At 50.7% G+C, this 19,211-nt stretch overlaps 2 protein-coding genes across 3 annotated transcripts in view; one reads left to right on the top strand and one right to left on the bottom strand.

Annotated features, from left to right (window-relative positions):
- The first annotated feature begins 1,673 nt into the window (after positions 1 to 1,673).
- On the top strand, positions 1,674 to 4,174 carry F2RL3 (F2R like thrombin or trypsin receptor 3). Its single transcript, XM_080989105.1, has 2 exons — positions 1,674 to 1,816; positions 2,113 to 4,174. The coding sequence occupies exons 1-2, from the start codon at positions 1,714 to 1,716 to the stop codon at positions 3,186 to 3,188; spliced, it is 1,179 nt and encodes a 392-aa protein (XP_080845231.1). The 5' UTR covers positions 1,674 to 1,713; the 3' UTR covers positions 3,189 to 4,174.
- CPAMD8 (C3 and PZP like alpha-2-macroglobulin domain containing 8) overlaps positions 4,120 to 19,211 on the bottom strand; it is a 47,850-nt gene continuing 32,758 nt past the window's right edge. For both annotated transcript variants that reach the window (XM_080988719.1, XM_080988718.1), the window contains exons 30-43: positions 18,563 to 18,728; positions 16,521 to 16,607; positions 16,138 to 16,274; positions 15,244 to 15,399; positions 14,943 to 15,005; positions 13,745 to 13,980; positions 11,353 to 11,440; positions 11,129 to 11,203; positions 10,053 to 10,158; positions 9,858 to 9,968; positions 8,386 to 8,598; positions 7,412 to 7,492; positions 6,263 to 6,432; positions 4,120 to 5,469 (exon numbers count right to left, since the gene is read on the bottom strand). In XM_080988719.1, coding sequence (XP_080844845.1) covers positions 6,266 to 6,432; positions 7,412 to 7,492; positions 8,386 to 8,598; positions 9,858 to 9,968; positions 10,053 to 10,158; positions 11,129 to 11,203; positions 11,353 to 11,440; positions 13,745 to 13,980; positions 14,943 to 15,005; positions 15,244 to 15,399; positions 16,138 to 16,274; positions 16,521 to 16,607; positions 18,563 to 18,728 — 1,686 coding nt within the window. In that variant the 3' untranslated portion in view covers positions 4,120 to 5,469; positions 6,263 to 6,265. The remainder of the gene's footprint in view (positions 5,470 to 6,262; positions 6,433 to 7,411; positions 7,493 to 8,385; positions 8,599 to 9,857; positions 9,969 to 10,052; positions 10,159 to 11,128; positions 11,204 to 11,352; positions 11,441 to 13,744; positions 13,981 to 14,942; positions 15,006 to 15,243; positions 15,400 to 16,137; positions 16,275 to 16,520; positions 16,608 to 18,562; positions 18,729 to 19,211) is intronic.

Raw genomic sequence — 19,211 nt, forward strand, 5'->3', positions numbered from 1 at the left:
AGATCCGTAATTCTACCGGGGAAGATTAGCCTCTAGGCACAATGATGTGTTTGGGATTGTTTTACTGACAATTTGCCCAGTATTTATACGACTTATGCTGGGCTCGTGACTTTCCATTATGTTATTTTTATTTTCCATCCATTCCGGCTTGCCCAGCCACTGTGTCCTTTCCCTTGACAGATCAAGATGAGCAGGTGACGGCAAAGGTGGCAAGGTTTTTTAGCCGGGGCAATCAGAATAAGATCCACTATTTGACCGTTGAGTCAAAACCCAAAACAAGCATAGGTAAACTCCGGCCCTCCAGATGTTTGGGACTACAATTCCCATCATCCCTGACCACTGGTCTTGTTAGCTAGGGATGATGGGAATTGTAGTCCCAAACATCTGGAGGGCCGGAGTTTGCTTATGCCTGCCCTAAAATGTATTTTATAGAATTGACTTTTTGTTTCTATTCTTTGTATAGCGCATTGTTTTATTGCAATGACTGGTGGCTGACGCAAATAAAGATCCATTCATTCCTTCGTTCTTTCCCTGCTCTGGGCTGGAGGTGCTGCTGGGCATTCAGCGTGCCAGCCTTCTACATGCCCAGCATGTGACCTGGCCTCCCTACAGCCTCGATAACCCAATTTGTGGCTGAGATGGAACAATGCCTTCTGCCCTCCCTCTCCCAGCTGCCATCTGAGAAACGACTGGGACAGGTCTCTTCCTCTGCCGATTCCGCGAAAGAGAAGAGTTTTGTCTTGCGAGAGTCAAAGCGCGTCTATATTTTGGAATTGCCGGGTTATGCAGAGAGGGTGCCGGAGAGTCGAAAGGGGAAGGTGGAAAATAGTCACACCATGGGCAAAATTTCCATATTGTGGCCAAGTTGTTCTGACGCTCGATATCATAGAATCCTAGAGTTGGAAGAGACCCCAAGGGCCATCGAGTCCAACCCCCTGCCAAGCAGGAAACACCATCAGAGCACTCCTGACATATGGTTGTCAAGCCTCTGCTTAAAGACCTCCAAAGAAGGAGACTCCACCACACTCCTTGGCAGCAAATTCCACTGTCGAAGAGCTCTTACTGTCAGGAAGTTCTTCCTAATGTTTAGGTGGAATCTTCTTTCTTGTAGTTTGGATCCATTGCTCTGTGTCCGCTTCTCTGGAGCAGCAGAAAACAACCTTTCTCCCTCCTCTATGTGACATCCTTTTATATATTTGAACATGGCTATCATATCACCCCTTAACCTCCTCTTCTCCAGGCTAAACATGCCCAGCTCCCTTAGCCGTTCCTCAGAAGGAATCATTTAGGCGCTGACAAATTAGTCTGTTTGCTTTGCTAAAACCCAAAGTGTGTAGCCGTCATGGTGATAAACCACAAGAGTGAAGTTTTCGAGGGACAATTTTAGTGCAGGCACTTTGGGGATCTTGCAGCACTTGGGATATTAGACTGGGGGGGATTTGAGTTCAGGCGAAGCCAAGAGTTCGGTGCCCTGCGCCAGATCCGTCACTCTACCCAGGGGAGATTAGCTGCGGTCTGAGCAACATCTGCCACAGGCCTGCCTCTTCCTCGGCCGATTCCGCGAAAGAGAAGACTTTTGTTGCGTGCAAGGGAGTTGCGGGGGGGGGGGCGCGACCCTGCAGTGTCACTGGGTTTGGGGTGGGGAGTGTTTCCTGGAGTTAAGAGGCTGAGCCAGGATGTTGCTCCTCGCAGCAGCAACTTCTCCAAAGCAGGATGCATCTGTGTGGAGCGGGGCCAAGCCTGCGTCTCTGGCTGCTCACGCTGTTCCTCTTGTGCGGGCAGCCGGCGAAGGCTGCGGCGGCCGACGACTACGATGGTAAGTGGCATGGAAGACCCCCCAGCCCCCCCTTTTTAGCTGGGCAGGAGGGTGCAGGATTCTGCTTTTGGCCCGGGTGCTGCGGCAGACAGGCGTTGGGACTTCCTTTTCTTGAAAACTTATTTATTGGGTTTTTCAACTTGAAATTTCGCAGAGATATCTCAGACATAAATCACAAAGCTGCTGCCCCACGGAAGCTGGGGGTGGTGCCCCCCTCTGAAAACCCCACTTGACAGGACATGGGCAGTGGGTTTTGGTTCCAACAGCACTAACCCAACCTCTTTCCGCCTCCCCAGATTATGCCATCCCCAATGGGACCGAGGCCCCCCAGCGCCTGCCGCCACTTGGCCTGTGCCCCCGTGCCATCCCCTCTGCCCAAGTGACCCTCAACCGCACCACCTTCCTGGTCCTGCCCCCGTCCTCGCAGGCGCAGCTGGACAGCCCCCTAACCACCCTCCTGCTGCCCTCCTTCTATGCCCTGCTCTGCCTGGTTGGGCTGCCCGCCAACGCCCTGGCGCTCTGGGTCCTGGCCACACGCGTCGAAAAGCTCCCGTCCACCGTCTTCCTGATGAACCTGGCAGCTGCCGACCTCCTCCTGGGGCTCCTGCTGCCCTTCAAGGCTGCCTACTACTACCTGGGCAACCACTGGCCCTTTGGCGAGGGCATGTGCCGCCTCAACACAGCCGCCTTCCACGCCAACATGTACTGCTCGCTCCTGCTGCTGGCCTGTATCAGTGCCGACCGCTACCTGGCCGTGGCGCACCCCTTCCTCGCCCGCTCCTTCCGCAGCCCGGCCTTCGCGGCGGGCACCTGCGCCGCCGCCTGGGGGGCTGCCATCCTCTCGGCGCTGCCCCTGGCCCTCCGGCGCCAGTCGTTCCCCCTGCTGGGCACGGGCCACGTCTTATGCCATGACGCCCTGCCCGCTGAGGACGACGCCACCTATTTCCGCCCCTATTTCGTCGCCCTGGTGGCCGGCGGGTTCGTGGCCCCGCTGCTGGTCATGGTGCTGTGTTCGGGTGCCACCCTGTGGGTCCTGGCGGGGAAAGGGGACCGCTACGCCACTGCCATCAAGCTGACCGTCGTGGTGGTGGTGTCGGTCGTGGCTCTGTACACCCCAAGCCATGTCCTCCTGCTCCTCCACTACTCCAGCCGCTGCGCCGGCGCCCGAGGGACCCTCTACGTGGCGTACATGGGGGCCCTGGCAGCCAGCGCCGGCAACACCTGCGTAGACCCCTTTGTGTACTACTATGCCTCGGAGGAATTCTGCGCCAAGGTGGCGGGGAGGATCTTCGGGGCACGAAAGGACTCGGCCGTCTCCCTGAAAACCAGCAAAGAGACGCTGCCCACGAAATGCTCCCAGGCCCTGGCATGAAAACAAAACAATGATAATTTATTATTTCTACCCCGCCCATCTGGCTGGGTTTCCCCAGCCACTCTGGGCGGCTTCCCACAGAATATTAAAATACAATATTAAACATTAAAAGCTAAACAGGGCTGCCTTCAGATGTCTTCTAAAAGTCTGGTAGTTGTTTATCTCCTTAACATCTGACGGGAGGGCGTTCCACAGGGCGGGCGCCACCACCAAGAAGGCCCTCTGCCTGGTTCCCTGTAACCTGGCTTCTCGCAGGGAGGGAACCGCCAGAAGGCCCTCGGCGCTGGACAATACAGTATCATAACTTATTGATCCCCCCCCAAAAGAATACCCCCACAATTTCCTGTACCACAGGCATGTCCAACTCCCAAGAGACTGCAATCTACTCTCCCACTATGAAAAAACTGGGAGTGATCTATCCAAAGTTGCTGAGCTTTTTGTGGGTGGGGGGCAGGGGCCAATCGATCAGGATCATGCAATCGACCAGGGTTGACCAGGGACACCCCGCAATCGACCGGTGGATCACCATCGACCGGTTGGACATGTCTGCTGCAGTGTAAAGGGACAAACTTTCGCTCAGAACTTGGGTAGAACAAACCCATAGAAATAGCTCAGCACAAGTGGCCCCCCCAAAATTCAGCTGAAACTGCAGCTTTTATTTGCTCCTTTGCAAACACCAGGAAGCCCGTAGATTTCGTTCGCAAACCTGATTCCAATGGGTGCTGGATAATTTCGATACATGATGCAGTCACACAGAGAAATAAAAAATTCATTTGTTGATTTTTGGGGCGACCTTCTCCTCCACCCCCAAGATTTGGAAACGCCATTCCGTCGTTTTTAGGCAAAAGTTCGCCAAACGGAGCTACAAGGACACCGGATTGTACCAAAGTCCTAACCTTCACCTTTCTCCGGAAGGAAACAAGAGGCGCCGTTTGATTTTTAGACATCGGTTTTTAATAAAATATTTTATCAACATCTAAATCAAACTTCTTCTTCCGCGCCCCCCGCCCACGACCTGGGCACTCGAACTCGCTACTGAAACGTGTGCCGAGGTCCGCAGCCCCCCCTCCGGGTGCCTCGGGTTTGCAGGCCGCCCTACTGAAATGGGGCTGGGGGCAGAAGGAGGGCAGGGGTCTCCGAGCTCTTCTGGGGTGCAGGAGCTGGTTGTGCTGGGAGGGGGGGTCCCCGGTCTAGGGCAGAAATGGGAGAAAGCGAGAGGGGCTGCCGGATGCTGTGGGGTGGGGTTCACCTGCGCCACTCGGTCGCCCCCACCCGGGACGTGCGGAATGGCCGTTTCCGAAATAAATACCGGCACAGCAAAAGGGTTCTGGCTAGCGGCTGAGCGAAGGGGGCACATTCTGCCTTGCTCAGAGGTGGGGCAGAGGGGTCCTGGGATTGTTGCGGGGGGTTTTTGTGCAAAGAAAAAAACACGGAAAGTGGAGGGAGGCTGGTTTCTCACACCCCCCCCCAAAAAAAGAGAAAATCCCCAAGTTGTGGCTCGTATCTCGGGATATGGCAACAATGTGGGGGAACTTTTCCTCTGTGGCCCCCGCTCTTTTTAAAGCGAAAAGCGAGGGGTTGTGGGTTCAAGAGGGGAAGGGGCTTGTGTGGCGCCCTTGGGTGGGTTGGAAAAAAGCCCTTTTCACTGGGAAGGTTTATGCACCAAGCATTCGGGGAGGAAGGCGGGATGAAAATGCAGAATGGAGAACGTTTCCAAGTGGAAAGGAAGGGAACATTCTGAACGGCCGATTCCCGGAATCCGGTGGGAACAGGGAGGCAGGAAACCCCCCAAGCCTAGCCCTGGCTCCTCGATTGCAGAGCTGGGCGTCGGGACTCCTGGGGGTCATCCAGCCTGACCCGCCGCAGCGCGACCAGAAAAGCGGTGGAAAAGTTCAGACGGAGGGTGGCGATTCGGGCGGGTGAGGTTCGGGGAGCGTCTTGAGGGTGCCGTGAGATCTTGCCGGGCACGGGCAGGCAGCTTCCCCTTGCCCACCTTTGCCTCTCAAAGCCGGATGGGGTGGGGAGGAAGCAGGGTCCGGATCCGAGCGAGGCTTGGCTGGGGAGGGAGAGAGTCCGTGCTTCACCTCTGCAGCAGAAAAGCTCCTGGGTTGGCGTGGTGCAAGGGGGCAAGGGGTTGGCACGGAGGGCCTGGGGGCGGGCAGGATGGGCAAAGTTTGCCTGGGGGGCAGCTGGGCTTCGGCTCCCCATCGAGAGGCGGCGGGGAAAGCCTGGCTGGGTCTCCGGCGTGGGGCAGCCTCTGCTGGATTGGGGGAAGAGAGCCCTAGAGGAGAAGAGAAAGAAAGGGGGAGAAGGAAAAGATTAGGGGATGCGATTTGATTCCAAAGTAATCCATATCAATAATAATAATGATTTATAATGACAAATAATTGCTAATTACTATTGTTAAAATGAGAAAGGAATCAAATGACTCCCCCTAATGATAAGAACTAATATTTACTAATTCCTTTATCAGTAATAGTATAAAACAACAACAAATATTATTGAAATGAGAACGGAATCAAATTACTCTCCCTAATAATAACAACTAATATTTACTAATTTCCATTTCATTAATAGATGATGATGATGATCACTATTACTACTACTACTACTACTACTACTGCTGAAATGAGAATGGAGTCAAATTACTCCCCTGATTAATAACTAACAATTACTAATTCCTGTAACAGTATAATAATTATAATAATTGAAATGAGAACGGAATCAAATTACTCCGCCTGATAATAACAACTAATAATTACTAATTCCTATTTCAGTAATAGTTTAATCAAATTACTTCCCCTAATAACAATAATAACATTTTTTTGTTGACAAAGGACAGTTGGATATATAAAAGGCCCCATTACATTCAGGAGCTGAGGGCCGCATCAAACCTCAATCCGGCCCTGGGCTTTCCTCTCTTTTTTTCCAATTAAGAGGTAAATATATTTCTCGAAATATAGGTCAATAAATCCAGCCGGCTCCTGGCTGCTGCTGCCCTGTGGGCTGGAGGGGGGGCGGATGATGTCACGAGCCCCTGCCCCACCTCCGCCCCACCCCGGGTCCCCACTCACCCTTCACTCCCCCGTGGGCACCGCCGTCCCCTGAAACCGGCCCCCTCCTGCCGCCGCGGTGCTGCTGGGGGCCGTCAGCTCAAAGGCGTCCCCTTCCGACATGGCGTAGGGGTCGACTTCGTATTCGTAGGAGTAGTAGGAGAAGTCCAGCTGGGAGGTGGGGGCTTCCTCTGAAAGGCAGAGAAAAGGGGTCAAACGGGGCCAGGACACTCCCTCCCCCGGAGCCAAAAGGGAACGGTTCCTGGGTTACTTTCCCAAATTTCTAATCTTTCCCACGCTCTCTTGTTTTTTGCCAGTAGTAGCTCACTTCCGGGTTTTTGGCGTTTGGGAAGCAAGGTCCCACTGTAGCGCAAAACGGTTTGGAAGCCTGATTATGAGATGATATAAATGTGTGTGTGTGTGTGTGTGTGTGTGTGTGTGGATAGATAGATAGATAGATAGAGATAGCTATAGATATAGATATAGATAGATAAGATAGAGAGATGATAGATGAGATGACAGATAGATAGATGATAGATAGATAGATAGATGATATAGATAGATAGATAGATAGATATAGATAGATGATAGATAGATGATAGAGATAGAAAAATGAGATAGATATAGATGAAATAGATATAGATAGAAAGAGATAGATAAAGAGATAGAAAGAGATAGATAGATAGATAGATAGATAGATAGATAGATAGATAGATATAGATGAGATGATAGATAGATAGATAGATAGATAGATAGATAGATAGAAATAGAAAGAGATAGATGATAGATAGATGATAGATGATAGATAGATAGATAGATAGATAGATAGATGATAGATAGAAAAATGAGATAGTTCTAGATAGATGAGATAGATAGATAGATAGATAGATAGATAGATAATAGATAGATAGATAGATAGATAGATAGGTAGATAGATAGATAGATAGATGATAGAGATAGAAAAATGAGATAGATATAGATAGATGAGATAGATAGAGATGATAGATAGATAGATAGATAGATAGATAGATAGATAGATGACAGATAGATATAGATCGATAGATGAGAGATGATAGATGAGATAGATAGATAGATGGATAGATAGATAGATATAGATAGATATAAAATAAAATCTCCGGAGGCAGAGATCCAGTGGTCGAGAGGTCTCACCGATTGGGGTTTCTTGCTCCGAGACACCGGGCAGTTCCAGAGGTCGAAAGTCAGGCTCTGTCTCTCCCGGGTGATTCTGGCCTGCGGAGAGGAACGCGGTCAGTGCGGTCAGCGGGGAGCCAGATCCTGGTCCGACTCAACGTCAAGGCAGCTTCCCACGCTCCTATTTAAGCCGCCTCTCAATTCGGAAACCCTGAGGACTGGAATCTTGAAATGCTTTTGAGGGGAAGACGGCGCTTAGCTGGGCGACAAGAACACCTGCTTGGCATACAGAAGGCCTTGACTTCCATTGGTATAGAAATGATAAGAATGTAAGAAGATTTAATGGTGCAGCTATTTACACCAACCCATTCTCCAGTCCGTAATGTAACTTATTCCTAGGGCAATGGCCATGGTTAATAATAATAATAATAATAATAATAAATTTTATTTATACCCCACCCTTCCCGGTTCAAAAACCAGGCTCATGATGGCTAACAACAAATTTAAAACACCTTAAAGGTAAAGGGACTCCTGACCATTAGGTCCAGTCGTGACCGACTCTGGGGTTGTGGCGCTCATCTCGCTTTACTGGTCGAGGGAGCTGGTGTACAGCTTCCGGGTCATGTGGCCAGCAGGACTAAGCCGCTTCTGGCGAACCAGAGCAGTGCACGGAAACGCCGTTTACCTTCCCGCTGGAGTGGTACCTATTTATCTACTTGCACTTTGACGTGCTTTCGAAATGCTAGGTTGGCAGGAGCAGGGACCGAGCAACGGGAGCTCACCCCGTCGAGGGGATTCAAACCACCGACCTTCTGATCGGCAAGCCCTAGGCTCTGTGGTTTAACCCACACTGCCACCCGCATCCCTAAAACACCTTTAAACACTTAATTATAAAAGCAGCATAAAATACAGTATAAAAACATGAATAACAATAAAATTCAAAAATCAAGTTAGGGCGGAAACGGCCCCGGAAGAGCGGGGGAGCGACTTACCGGCCGCGCACTGGGCCAGGGGGACTTGCTCGATCCGAGTGCCGTTCCCGCAAGCGGCGACTTCCATCTGGCAGTGGTTGGGGTAGACCAGGCCGTCGGAGCCGCAGACGGGGTCCCCGCCGGAGCCGCAATCCCGCGAACACTCGCACTGCTCAAAGTAGCCTTCCTCCTGGCAGCCCGAGAGGCTGTTGCAGAGCCCCGTGTGGACGAAACCTGGGCAGGCAGGGAGAGAAACCGGGTGCAGAACCATGGAAGGGACCCCCAGCGGTCATCTAGTCCAACCCGCTGCCAGGCTGGAAGTTCGCCTGCGCGATCACTTTCCCTCTTATACAGTGGTCCCTTGGTTCCCAAACTTAATCCGTTCCGGAAATTCCGTTCCAAAACCAAAGCGTTCTCAAACTAAGGCGCACTGCTTTCCCCTGCAAAACGGATTAATCCGTTCCGGACTTTTAAAAGCAGTTCCCTAAGACAGCAACTGAACATGAATTTTAGTATCTAACCAGACCATTGATAATAATAAATAATAATAATACAGTGGTCCCTTGGTTCTCAAACGGAATCCGTTCTGGAAGTCCGTTCCAAAAGCAAAGCGTTCCAAAACCAAGACAGCGCTTTCCCATAGAAAGTCATGCAGAACGGAATAATCCGTTCCAGGCTTTTAAAAACAGCCCCTAAGACAGCAATTTTACAGATTTTACTATCTAATGAGACCACTGATCCATAGAATGAAAGCAATAAATGATGTGCTGTGCTATAAAATAAGTAAGATGGTATTGTAGATGATAAAAATGAAAATTTAGTTGTTTTCTTCCCTGCACTGATGATAGCCATTACTTGGATGGGGGGCTTTTATACATTTCCAAAGTAACTCAATCAATCAATCAGTCAGTCAATCAATCAGTAGCTGAACTGGGTACCACGCAGTCACAGAAACAAATGAACCGAAAAAGTCTCCAAAACAAAAATGCAAAATAAAGAGTGAAAACCAAAGCACCAAACTTAATCCGTTCTGGAAGTCCGTTTGACTTTTGAAATGTTTGGAAACCGAGGCGCAGCTTCTGATTGGCGCAGGCGCCCCAGAAACAATAGCCGACTGCCGTGTTGGACGTCCGGCGTCCAAAAACCGTTCGGAAACTGGAACACTTATTTCTGGGTTTTCGGAGTTTGGGAACCAAAGCGTTTGAGAACCAAGATCCCACTGTATATGCCCATTCTGATCTGGCCCTGTGACATCCCCCTGCGAAAGACCCGCTGCCAAACTTAACCACTGGGCCACCTTTCCTTTTTCCTCCTCCCTCCTCGCTCTCTTTCCTTTCGTGCCATGCCAGCACCTGCCCTTTACCTCTGAGATTTCTAAGCCATTTTTTTGAAGGGGGAAAGGGCAGAGCGGCATTTCTGAGCCCGGCAGGCACAAGAAGGGGCTGCACCTGTGAGACTAGCCGCCCGCCCGCCCGCCCGCCTTCGGGACTCACCGACCCAGTGGCTGGCGCCGCTCTCCACCTCGTTGCAGAGGGGGCCGTCGCAGAGCTCCCGGGCCAGGGGGCTGTTCTCGCTGACGTTGTAGAAGCGGGTGGCTTCGAAGGCTGCGGGTGCGAGAGGCGGGTCAGAAGAGGGGGCTGCCAGCGGCGGGGGGGGGGGGGCGGGGGGCACAGGTGGGTCCGACGTACCTGGTTCGTAGTAGTCGTACACTTTGATGGGGACGGGGGCCGTCTTCCCCACGACGTATTCCCGGAAGGCCACGAATTTGACGCAGGTCACGCACTGGCTCGGGATCTGGGGAGGAGGCGATTCGGTGAGGTCCCGAGGGCCGTTTTACGCGGCCCCCACCAACCCACCACGGAGGGGGGCAGCTGCAGGAGGGGGAGAGCCACCCCAAACCCACAACCTTCCCGTAAAATAGGGCCGCCTCTTGTGTTCGGAAGCTGACGGGTGATGTTCCTGGGGCCACATGCTGGGGTGTGTGGGGCCGGGGGCCAACGGGGGCGGAGCCACAGCTGCAATTCTTTAAGTATACTTTTTCTACCTTAGGTAGTAGGGTTGGGCGATATATCGATTTATCATCCCAAACCAGTTTGAAGTGACGTATCAGTATATTGTGATGTTTAGCTGGTGATATATCGCAGTCTGGGGGGGCAGGAAGGAACACACACAAACCCTACCCCATGGAATAAAAGAAACAAGTCACAACGGAGGACTGGCAATGAAAACTGATGGAATATCCAGAAATGTACTGGAAGAATAAGAAATGAAGGAGAGAGACTTTTAAAAATCCGATGGAGAATTACCGATTAGATGCAGACAACTTAAAACATTAGTCAGGTTGGCTTAAACTTGTGCCGTTGAGAAATTAAACTAAAAGGGAGTCTAATGGGAAATTAGATTTGAATCAGAGACGCCGTGGGGGGGGGGGAGATATAAAAATAAGTAATTGTGCAGAAAGGAGGGAAGTCAAAGAGTGATTATGCAAAGAGGTTGTTTTTCATTGAAATAATTGCACATCGAGGAAAGGGAAAATAAAATTATAAAGGAATTCTACCCAGAAGAGTAAAAAAGTGAGCCAAAGCTGCTCCCCTATGTCTAAACGGCAATTTAAGCCCTCTCGTCTTTGGGGGGGGGGGTCCAGCCCTCCAAATCCCCCATTTCCTCCCAAAGGGGGCCACCCACCCCCCTGACCCCACCCCAGGATTTCCCCCGCTTCCGGCAGGGCCTTCCGAGTGGTGGCTCCCCTGCCAGCTGGACTCACCTCGTCGAAATAGAAGAGGACTTTCCGGCCGTCCACCTCGTAGCGTTTCAGGCCGATCTGCTTGTTGGAGAGGAGCTGGGAGAGGCGGAAAAGGAGAGAGGGGGGAAAGGGGTCAGCCGGACCTGGCGGCTGGGTCTGCCCCCAACTTGCCCGGGGTTGGGCTAGATGACCCCAGAGACCCCAGAGATGCGCAGCCAGGGTGTGCAGCTGGGGCGGGTGCTTACCTGCTCCAGACTTTCCAGGTCGGCTCGGAAGCCCGAGAAGAGGGGGACCTCCAGGACGGCCATGTTGGAAGACCCCAAATGCAGCCACCTGCCCCAGAGGCAGCCGGGGGTCCGCAGGGAGGGAGGGCGAAGGGAGAAGAGAAGGAAGAAAGGATTTCGTGGGTATGAGGGAGCCGCCTTTGACTGAGTCCAACTAGCCCAGGAAGGCTGTGTGCCTCTCCCAGCCTCCCTCTAAAAACTAAGGTTCTACCGAGGGAGACCACTGCTGTGTGCCAACACTGGCTGGCAGCAACGGTGCTCCGGGGTTTTTTTACCGTATTTTTTGCTCCATAAGACACACCTGACCATAAGATGCACCTAGTTTTTAGAGGAGGAAAACAAGGAAAAAAATATTCTGAACGAAACAGTGGAGGTGTGATTATTGTGGTTCCTGCTGTGGCCACAGACATGTGATCTGATGGTAAATTTGGGGTGACCCAGTGCAAAAATCCTGAGGATCCAGGGGCTTTTACCTCCCTGCTCCCAGGCAGCCTCCTTTATCTCTAGAGTCCCTTATCTCCCTCCCGATCGCTTGCCAATCAGCTGCTTCCTTTCCCTCTTGTTTGCCTTAGTGTCTTCTCCTTAGCTGGAGCAGTTTTTCGCTCCTCTTTTTCTTCTAATTTCTCTCCTCATTGCTTTAGTCTTCTTGTTTCCCCCCCTTTGCAAGTTTGCTGTCTTTACCTCCCCCCTCCCAGGCAGCCTCCTTTATCTCTAGCGTCCCTTATCTCTCTCCCCATCGGCAAACGATCAGCAGTTTTGTTTCGACACCCACTTCCCTCTTTCTAGAAAATCTGCTTTTTGCCCCTGGGCAATTCAGCTCCAGGGACCACACATTCGCTCTATAAGACACATAGACATTCCCCCTTACTTTTTAGGAAGAAAAAAGTGCGTCTCATGGAGCAAAAAATACAGTATATCAGTTAGAGCCTGGTGCTGACGCCGCCAAGGTTGCGGGTTCGATTCCCGTACGGGATGGCCCTGGCAGTGCATTCCTCTCCCCCCTGCGAGGTAGGCCAGCACGTCCAAGTGCAAGTAGATAAATAGGTACAGCTCCGGCGGGAAGGTAAACAGCGTTTCCGTGCGCTGCTCTGGTTCGCCAGAAGCGGCTTGGTTCTGCTGGCCACATGACCCGGAAGCTGTACGCCGGCTCCCTCGGCCAATAAAGCGAGATGAGCGCCGCAACCCCAGAGTCAGCCACGACTGGACCTAATGGTCAGGGGTCCCTTTACCTTTATCTATCTATCTATCTATCTATCTATCTATCTATCTATCTCTATCATCTATCCAACCAGCTATCTATCTATCTATCTCTATCATCTATCCAACCAGCTATCTATCTATCTCTATCATCTATCCAACCAGCTATCTATCTCTATCTATCTATCTATCTATCTATCTATCTATCTATCTATCTCTATCATCTATCCAACCGGCTATCTATCTATCTATCTATCTATCTATCTCTATCATCTATCCAACCAGCTATCTATCTCTATCTATCTATCTATCTATCTATCTATCTATCTATCTCTATCATCTATCCAACCGGCTATCTATCTATCTATCTATCTATCCAACCAACCAACCAACCAACCAACCAGCTATCTCTATCTATCTATCTATCTATCTATCTATCTATCTATCTATCTATCATCTATCTATCTCTATCATCTATCCAACCAGCTATCTATCTATCTATCTATCTATCTATCTATCTATCTATCTCTATAATCTATCCAACCAGCTATCTATCTATCTCTATCTATCTATCTATCTATCTATCTATCTATCTATCATCTATCTATCTATCTATCTATCTATCTATCTATCTATCTATCATCTATCTATCTCTATCATCTATCCAACCAGCTATCTATCTATCTATCTATCTATCTATCTATCTATCTATCTATCTATCTATCTCTCTAATCTATCCAACCAGCTATCTATCTATCTATCTATCTATCTATCTATCTATCTATCTATCTATCATCTATCCAACCAGCTCTATCTATCTATCTATCTATCTATCTATCTATCTATCTATCCATCCATCCATCTATCTCTATCATCTATCCAACCAGCTATCTCTCTCTCTCTATCTATCTATCTATTTATGCTGGATAGATGTATAAGCTCAACAATCTCTAGCTTAGCACCCCCCTCGCTTGGGGGTCCCCCAAAAATTAAAGGAAAAAACAACAACTGGATGTACATTTCCAAAATATTATCCATCTATCTATCTATCTATCTATCTATCTATCTATCTATCATCTATCTCTCTATCTATGCCAGCCTATGCAAGGTAGGCCAGCACCGTCAGCCCCCCCCGAGCCCCCCACCCCAAGCTCACCTCATGCAGGCTTCCACCATCACCCGGTACTCCTGCTGGTCCTGGTCGGCAGCCGGGTCGTCGTCGTCCCCCAGCGCCTGCTCAGCCCTGCGCTGGGGGGTCTCCTCTGGGGGGCCGGGCTTGGGGGGCCGCGGGGGGGCTCTCCGGTGCCGCTTCATCTTGGGCTCCTGCAGGTTGACCAGCAGCTGGAAGGAGGGCTTGGCCACCGGGTCGGGGACGTTGTAGGCAACGTCGATCTGGAAATGAAAACGGGCTCCGGGTTTATTCCGCCTGGGCTCAGTGCTGCCCGCACGGGTCGGCAGCAGCGGGGTTTCAGGCAACTTCCCGTTTAAATCAGCTTCTTCTCTGCTCTTTCACAAGGACTAGAAACTTAACTTTTTTTTAATCGTGAGGGCTAGAAGCTTGCCTTTTTAAGGGAAGCTTGGCATGCAGAAGGGCCCATGATTAAAAAAGCAAGTTTCTATTCCTTGTGAAAGAGCAGAGAAGAAGCTGATTTAAACGGGACGTTGCCCATGGAAGGATATAGATCTTCACTAATAAATTATCGAATATGTGAATACAAATAGAAGTTATAAATATTGCAGCTGTTGTAAAAGGGATATTATTATGACCGGAATACGACTGGGTTAAATAAGACTTTGGGAGCAGAATTTTTTAAAAAAATGATTAAACCTGTAATTCTAGCCACCAAATTTATACAACTGGATATTTGATTAATGGATGTTTGATTGGGTATTGTGATTTGATACGGATACAATGAGGCATATTTTGGACTTTTGCAATTGGGAACCAATAAAAATTATTTTAAAAATGGGGAAAAGTGGACGGGAAGCTGCCTCGCACGGAGACAGACCGCCGGGTCCGCCCGGATGCATGTTGCCGACACGGACGGGCAGAAGCAGCTCCCTGGGGTTTCAAACTCAGGACAAACTCCACAGTTGGGATATTGCACCTGGGACCCTTCTGCACTCCAAGCAGGTGTCCTCATTGAAAACAGAGCAAGGGGCTAGTCCTCACCGTTCTCCGGAAAGGGCTTAATTAAATCGGAGCCTTACGCCGTCGCTCCATCTGGGTGTGCGTTGTCTCTACAGGCTGGCAGCAGCTTCCCAGGGGTTCTGATTTCTTTGGGGGGGGTAGTAGGATACAGAACGAGGCCCAGCCCAGGAACCGAAGACCCCGAGTCCAGGGAGACCCTCACCTGCAGGAGGCAGCAGCCGTCCCCCTTGGCGCTCACAAACAGCCCCGTGGGGAGGGAAGGGATCTGTCGAGGAAACATAGACCTCAGTGTTGCCCACACGGGCCGGCAGCAGCAGCAGGAATTCACGCCTGGAAGGACGTCTTTCGCAGCTCCGTTAGGCATCGTCGGAAAACGAACCCAGGACCGTGCGAATCGAACCGCTGACCCTCTCCGCAAACCCCCAGGCGGAGACCGGGCGCCCCCCGGGAGCCCAGAGCCCCTTCTACCCAACCACCCCAGGGTGGGAAACCCCTTTTTATACCCTGGCCGTCTGCAACAGCTTCTTGTTGCCCCGGTTCAGCTCGAATGTCTCTTGGTAGTCCAAGTTGGTGGAGGCCAGAGAGATTGTGAGGTTGACGCCTCCGACGTACGACAGGATGGCGTATTCGGCCAACGCCTGGAGGGCCACGCAGGTGTCCTGTGGGCGGTGGCGGGAAGGGAGAATAAAAAGAACCGCAGAGTTGGGACCCCCAGAGATCATCCAGCCCAACCCGCTTGCAACTCTAAGCAACCGCAGGCAACACACGCCCAAGCATGTTCGAACAAAGTATTTGTTCGACAATTGTTTCACAATTCTTAAACAGAAAATAGGTAATGGGGTCACACAAAAATAATCATCATCAATTGCATGGACAAAATTAGAGAAAGCCGTCAATCAGTATCAAAGAGGCAAACAAGCCTTTCCGCAAATAAGAAAAGTCAACCGCTGTTGCAGGAACAAAATAGTCCATCCCAATGTTTGGCGCATCCATTACCACAGAATTACTGGATTGTGACTGTTGAAAGGCTTGTTTGCCTGCGTCCCCCCTGAAAAAAAGCGCTGTGCAAATGAATAATAGAATCACAGAGTTGGGACCCAACGGTCATCCAGCCCAACCCCCTGTGATGCAAGGGAACGTTCACCCGATGGGAGATTCGAATCCACGACCCCACGGTTCAGTTTCCCGGTCTCCCAACTGAGCTATGAAATGACCGCAGCAAGCATCATGCTGCTCTGGCCGGTTGCCGGGCAACCCTTCCTCTGCCACACCCCCGGCAGGATTAACCCCTCGGTCCCCGACCCGATGATTCCTGCTGCCGCACTTCCCACCCCCTCCTTTAGGGGGCTCCCTCCATCTGGGCGTTTTCTCCCCTCTCAGATTCGGACGGGGCTCACCTGGGTGGAGGAAAACCCCCCCAGGGCGTTCCTCTGCTGCGAGAGCCATTTGACGACGGGCAGCGCCGACGCCACGTCTCCCAGGGCGGTGTACGTCAAGAGGGCGTAAGCTGTCATCTCGACTTCGGCCGACACCACTGCGGGGGGGGGTGGAGAAGAGCGGGGAATTGGGGGGCAGGGGCAACCCACGGCGTGTGTCCCCCCCCCGAGTCAATACTCCTTTTCTGCCCTCCAGCAACCTGCACTCCTGGCTTGACACCAACCCGCTCTCCACGTCTTTGCAGAATCCGCACCCGCTACCCTCAAATGCCCCCACAACCCCAGAGGAAATAAGAGACCCTTCTCTTATTAATGTTTCGCCCTTGCAAACTGCGGAGACTCACCAGACTGGGAGAGCCCATCGTTGAAGCCCATGAATGTGTCCTCGTCCGTCGCCAGGGTGCCCATAAGACTCCAGTGGGTGAAGCCGTCTGGAAAACAGGAGGTGGGTCAGGGAAAACTCGGAATCTTTTATTTTATTTTTTAAAGTCAATCCTTTATTAGGCACAGCAAACCACACATGATCAAACAGGCACCCTATGCAAATTGTGCAAAATACGAGCTCGCCATAACAAGGTTTGTCCCAGTCAGATCTTTAACTCCAGAGAAAATCAGTTTGCATAAATAATACAATATATATATCATTTTATTTTTGGAGGGGAGCTCCCAACAGTCCAGTAGAGGACAGGGCAAAAGGTAAAGGGACCCCCGACCGTTAGGTCCAGTCATGGCCGACTCTGGGGTTGCGGCGCTCATCTCGCTTTACTGGCCGAGGGAGCCGGCGCCCAGCTTCCGGGTCATGTGGCCAGCAGGACTAAGCCGCTTCTGGCGAACCAGAGCAGCACACGGAAACGCCATTTACCTTCCCGCTGGAGTGGTACCTATTGATCTACTTGCACTTTGATGCGCTTTCGAACTGCTAGGTTGGCAGGAGCTGGGACCGAGCAACGGGAGCTCATTCCGTCACGGGGATTTGAACCGACCTTCTGATCGGCAAGTCCTAGGCTCTGTGGTTTAACCCACAGCGCCAGCCGCGTCCCATGCAATATGGAGGAGGGCGGCGCAAATCCGGAATGGGCCGATTTTGCAAGTGACCGACAAGGACCTCAAACCGGTGCCCCCGGGGGTCCTCAGCAGGCACAGCACGGGTGAGGAAAGAGAGGGAGGGTCTTGCTGAGGCAGCCGGGCACCTGAGTGGTTAAGGGTTTGGGGGAGATTTATATAACGGATGAAAGAGAATATTTAAGGTGAGTCTCCCGGGTGGGGAAAGCAACCCAGAAGGATTTCTCTTAGGGATAACTGCGACGGATGTCCCCAAAAGGCAGGTGAACTTATTTCTGTTATCTGGAACGATGGCAGCGGGGGTATTATAAGCGCAGAAATGGCGAGGGGAAGCAGTACCCCCCAAAACAGAACAGTGCTTGAAATGGAATACGCCACATTGGCAAATCATAATTAAGGTTTTAAATGACAATTTTAGGTTATATTTTAGCGATCAAGATTTAATGTGTATTTAAAACTGCTGTTATACCTGAATTGTCTCTGTTAAACCCAATTGCAATTCAACGTGTTCCTGTTGTGTTTTGTGATTTTTCCGATATTGTAAGTAAGCCGGAACTGGTCTGCGACCGTAATAATAAAATTCAAATTCACATTGTCAAATCTTAACTAGCAAAACCAGGCAGACTTTAAGGAGGGTTGGAAACCTCTGGTAGAATATTTGGAGTTATTGCAAAGGTGTAAAAACACAGGTAGGATTGGGAACAGCCGCAAAGTTGGTTCAGACTTTCTGCTGTTTGCAAAGGGCCAATTGGAGTTGTGTTTCCCTGCTAAATTTGGGGGAAGCCTCCGTTGGGTCGAGCTGTTATTTCAACAGCTTTCATTCGATGTTAAATTTGGAAACTCTTGAAACATAAACCGTATTTTTTGCTCTATAAGACTCACTTTTTCCCTCTTAAAGTAAGGGGGAATGTGTGTGCGTCTTATGGAGCGAATGCAGGCTGCGCAGCTATCCCAGAAGCCAGAACAGCAAGAGGGATTGCTGCTTTCACTGCGCAGAGATCCCTCTTGCTGTTCTGGCTTCTGAGATTCAGAATATTTTTTTTTCTTGTTTTCCTCCTCCAAAAACTAGGTGCGTCCTGTGGTCTGGTGCGTCTTATAGAGTGAAAAATACGGTAAATAAGGTGAAACATCTGAAGGCAGCCCTGTTCAGGGAAGTTTTTAATGTGTGACATTTTAATGTATTTTTCATCTTTGTGGGAAGCCGCCCAGAGTGGCTGGGGAAACCCAGCCAGATGGGCGGGGTACAAATGATAAATTATTATTATTATTATTATTATTATTATTATTATTATTGCAGACTAAGGCGGCCGGGCGGCTGACTCACCTTGCGTGAGTGCCATGGCGTTCATCTTCCGCAGGGCGGCGGGCGCAGACAGGCTTCGCAGGAGCGTGAGCGAATAGGCGGTCAGCACGGCCGTGTAGGGGTCTTCGGCCAAGAAGAAGTTGGATTCCAAAAAGTGCTTGGCCTTCGCCACCGAACTCTTTTCTTCCTATGCCGGGAAGGAAGGTGAGAGCGGGGGAAGAAAACCCCAAATCCGGCGGACTCTCAGGTCCCCCTACCTCTGAGGTTTTCCCCCGGCAGGGATTCTTTGAGCTGCTAAAATTGTCTTCCTCAAAAAACTTCACTCTGGTGGTTTATCCTCACAACAGCCGCTCACTTTGGGTTCCAGCAAAGCAAACAGGCCAATTTGACAGCGCCTAAATCAGGCATAGGCAAACACAGCCCTCCAGCTGTTTTGGGACTACAACTCCCATCACCCCTAGCTAACAGGGCCAGCGGTCAGGGATGATGGGAGTTGTAGTCCCAAACATCTGGAGGGCTGTGTTTGCCTATGCCTGGCCTAAATGATATCGAACGTTGGAACAACTTGGCCACTATAAGGAAATTTTGCCATGGCATGACTATTTTCCACCTTCCCATTTCGACTCTCTGGCACCCCCCCTGCATAACTGAGCAATTCTAAAATACAGAC

This window comes from Podarcis pityusensis (genome assembly GCF_964106645.2).
Source record: "Podarcis pityusensis genome assembly, chromosome: 18".
NCBI lineage: Eukaryota > Metazoa > Chordata > Lepidosauria > Squamata > Lacertidae > Podarcis > Podarcis pityusensis.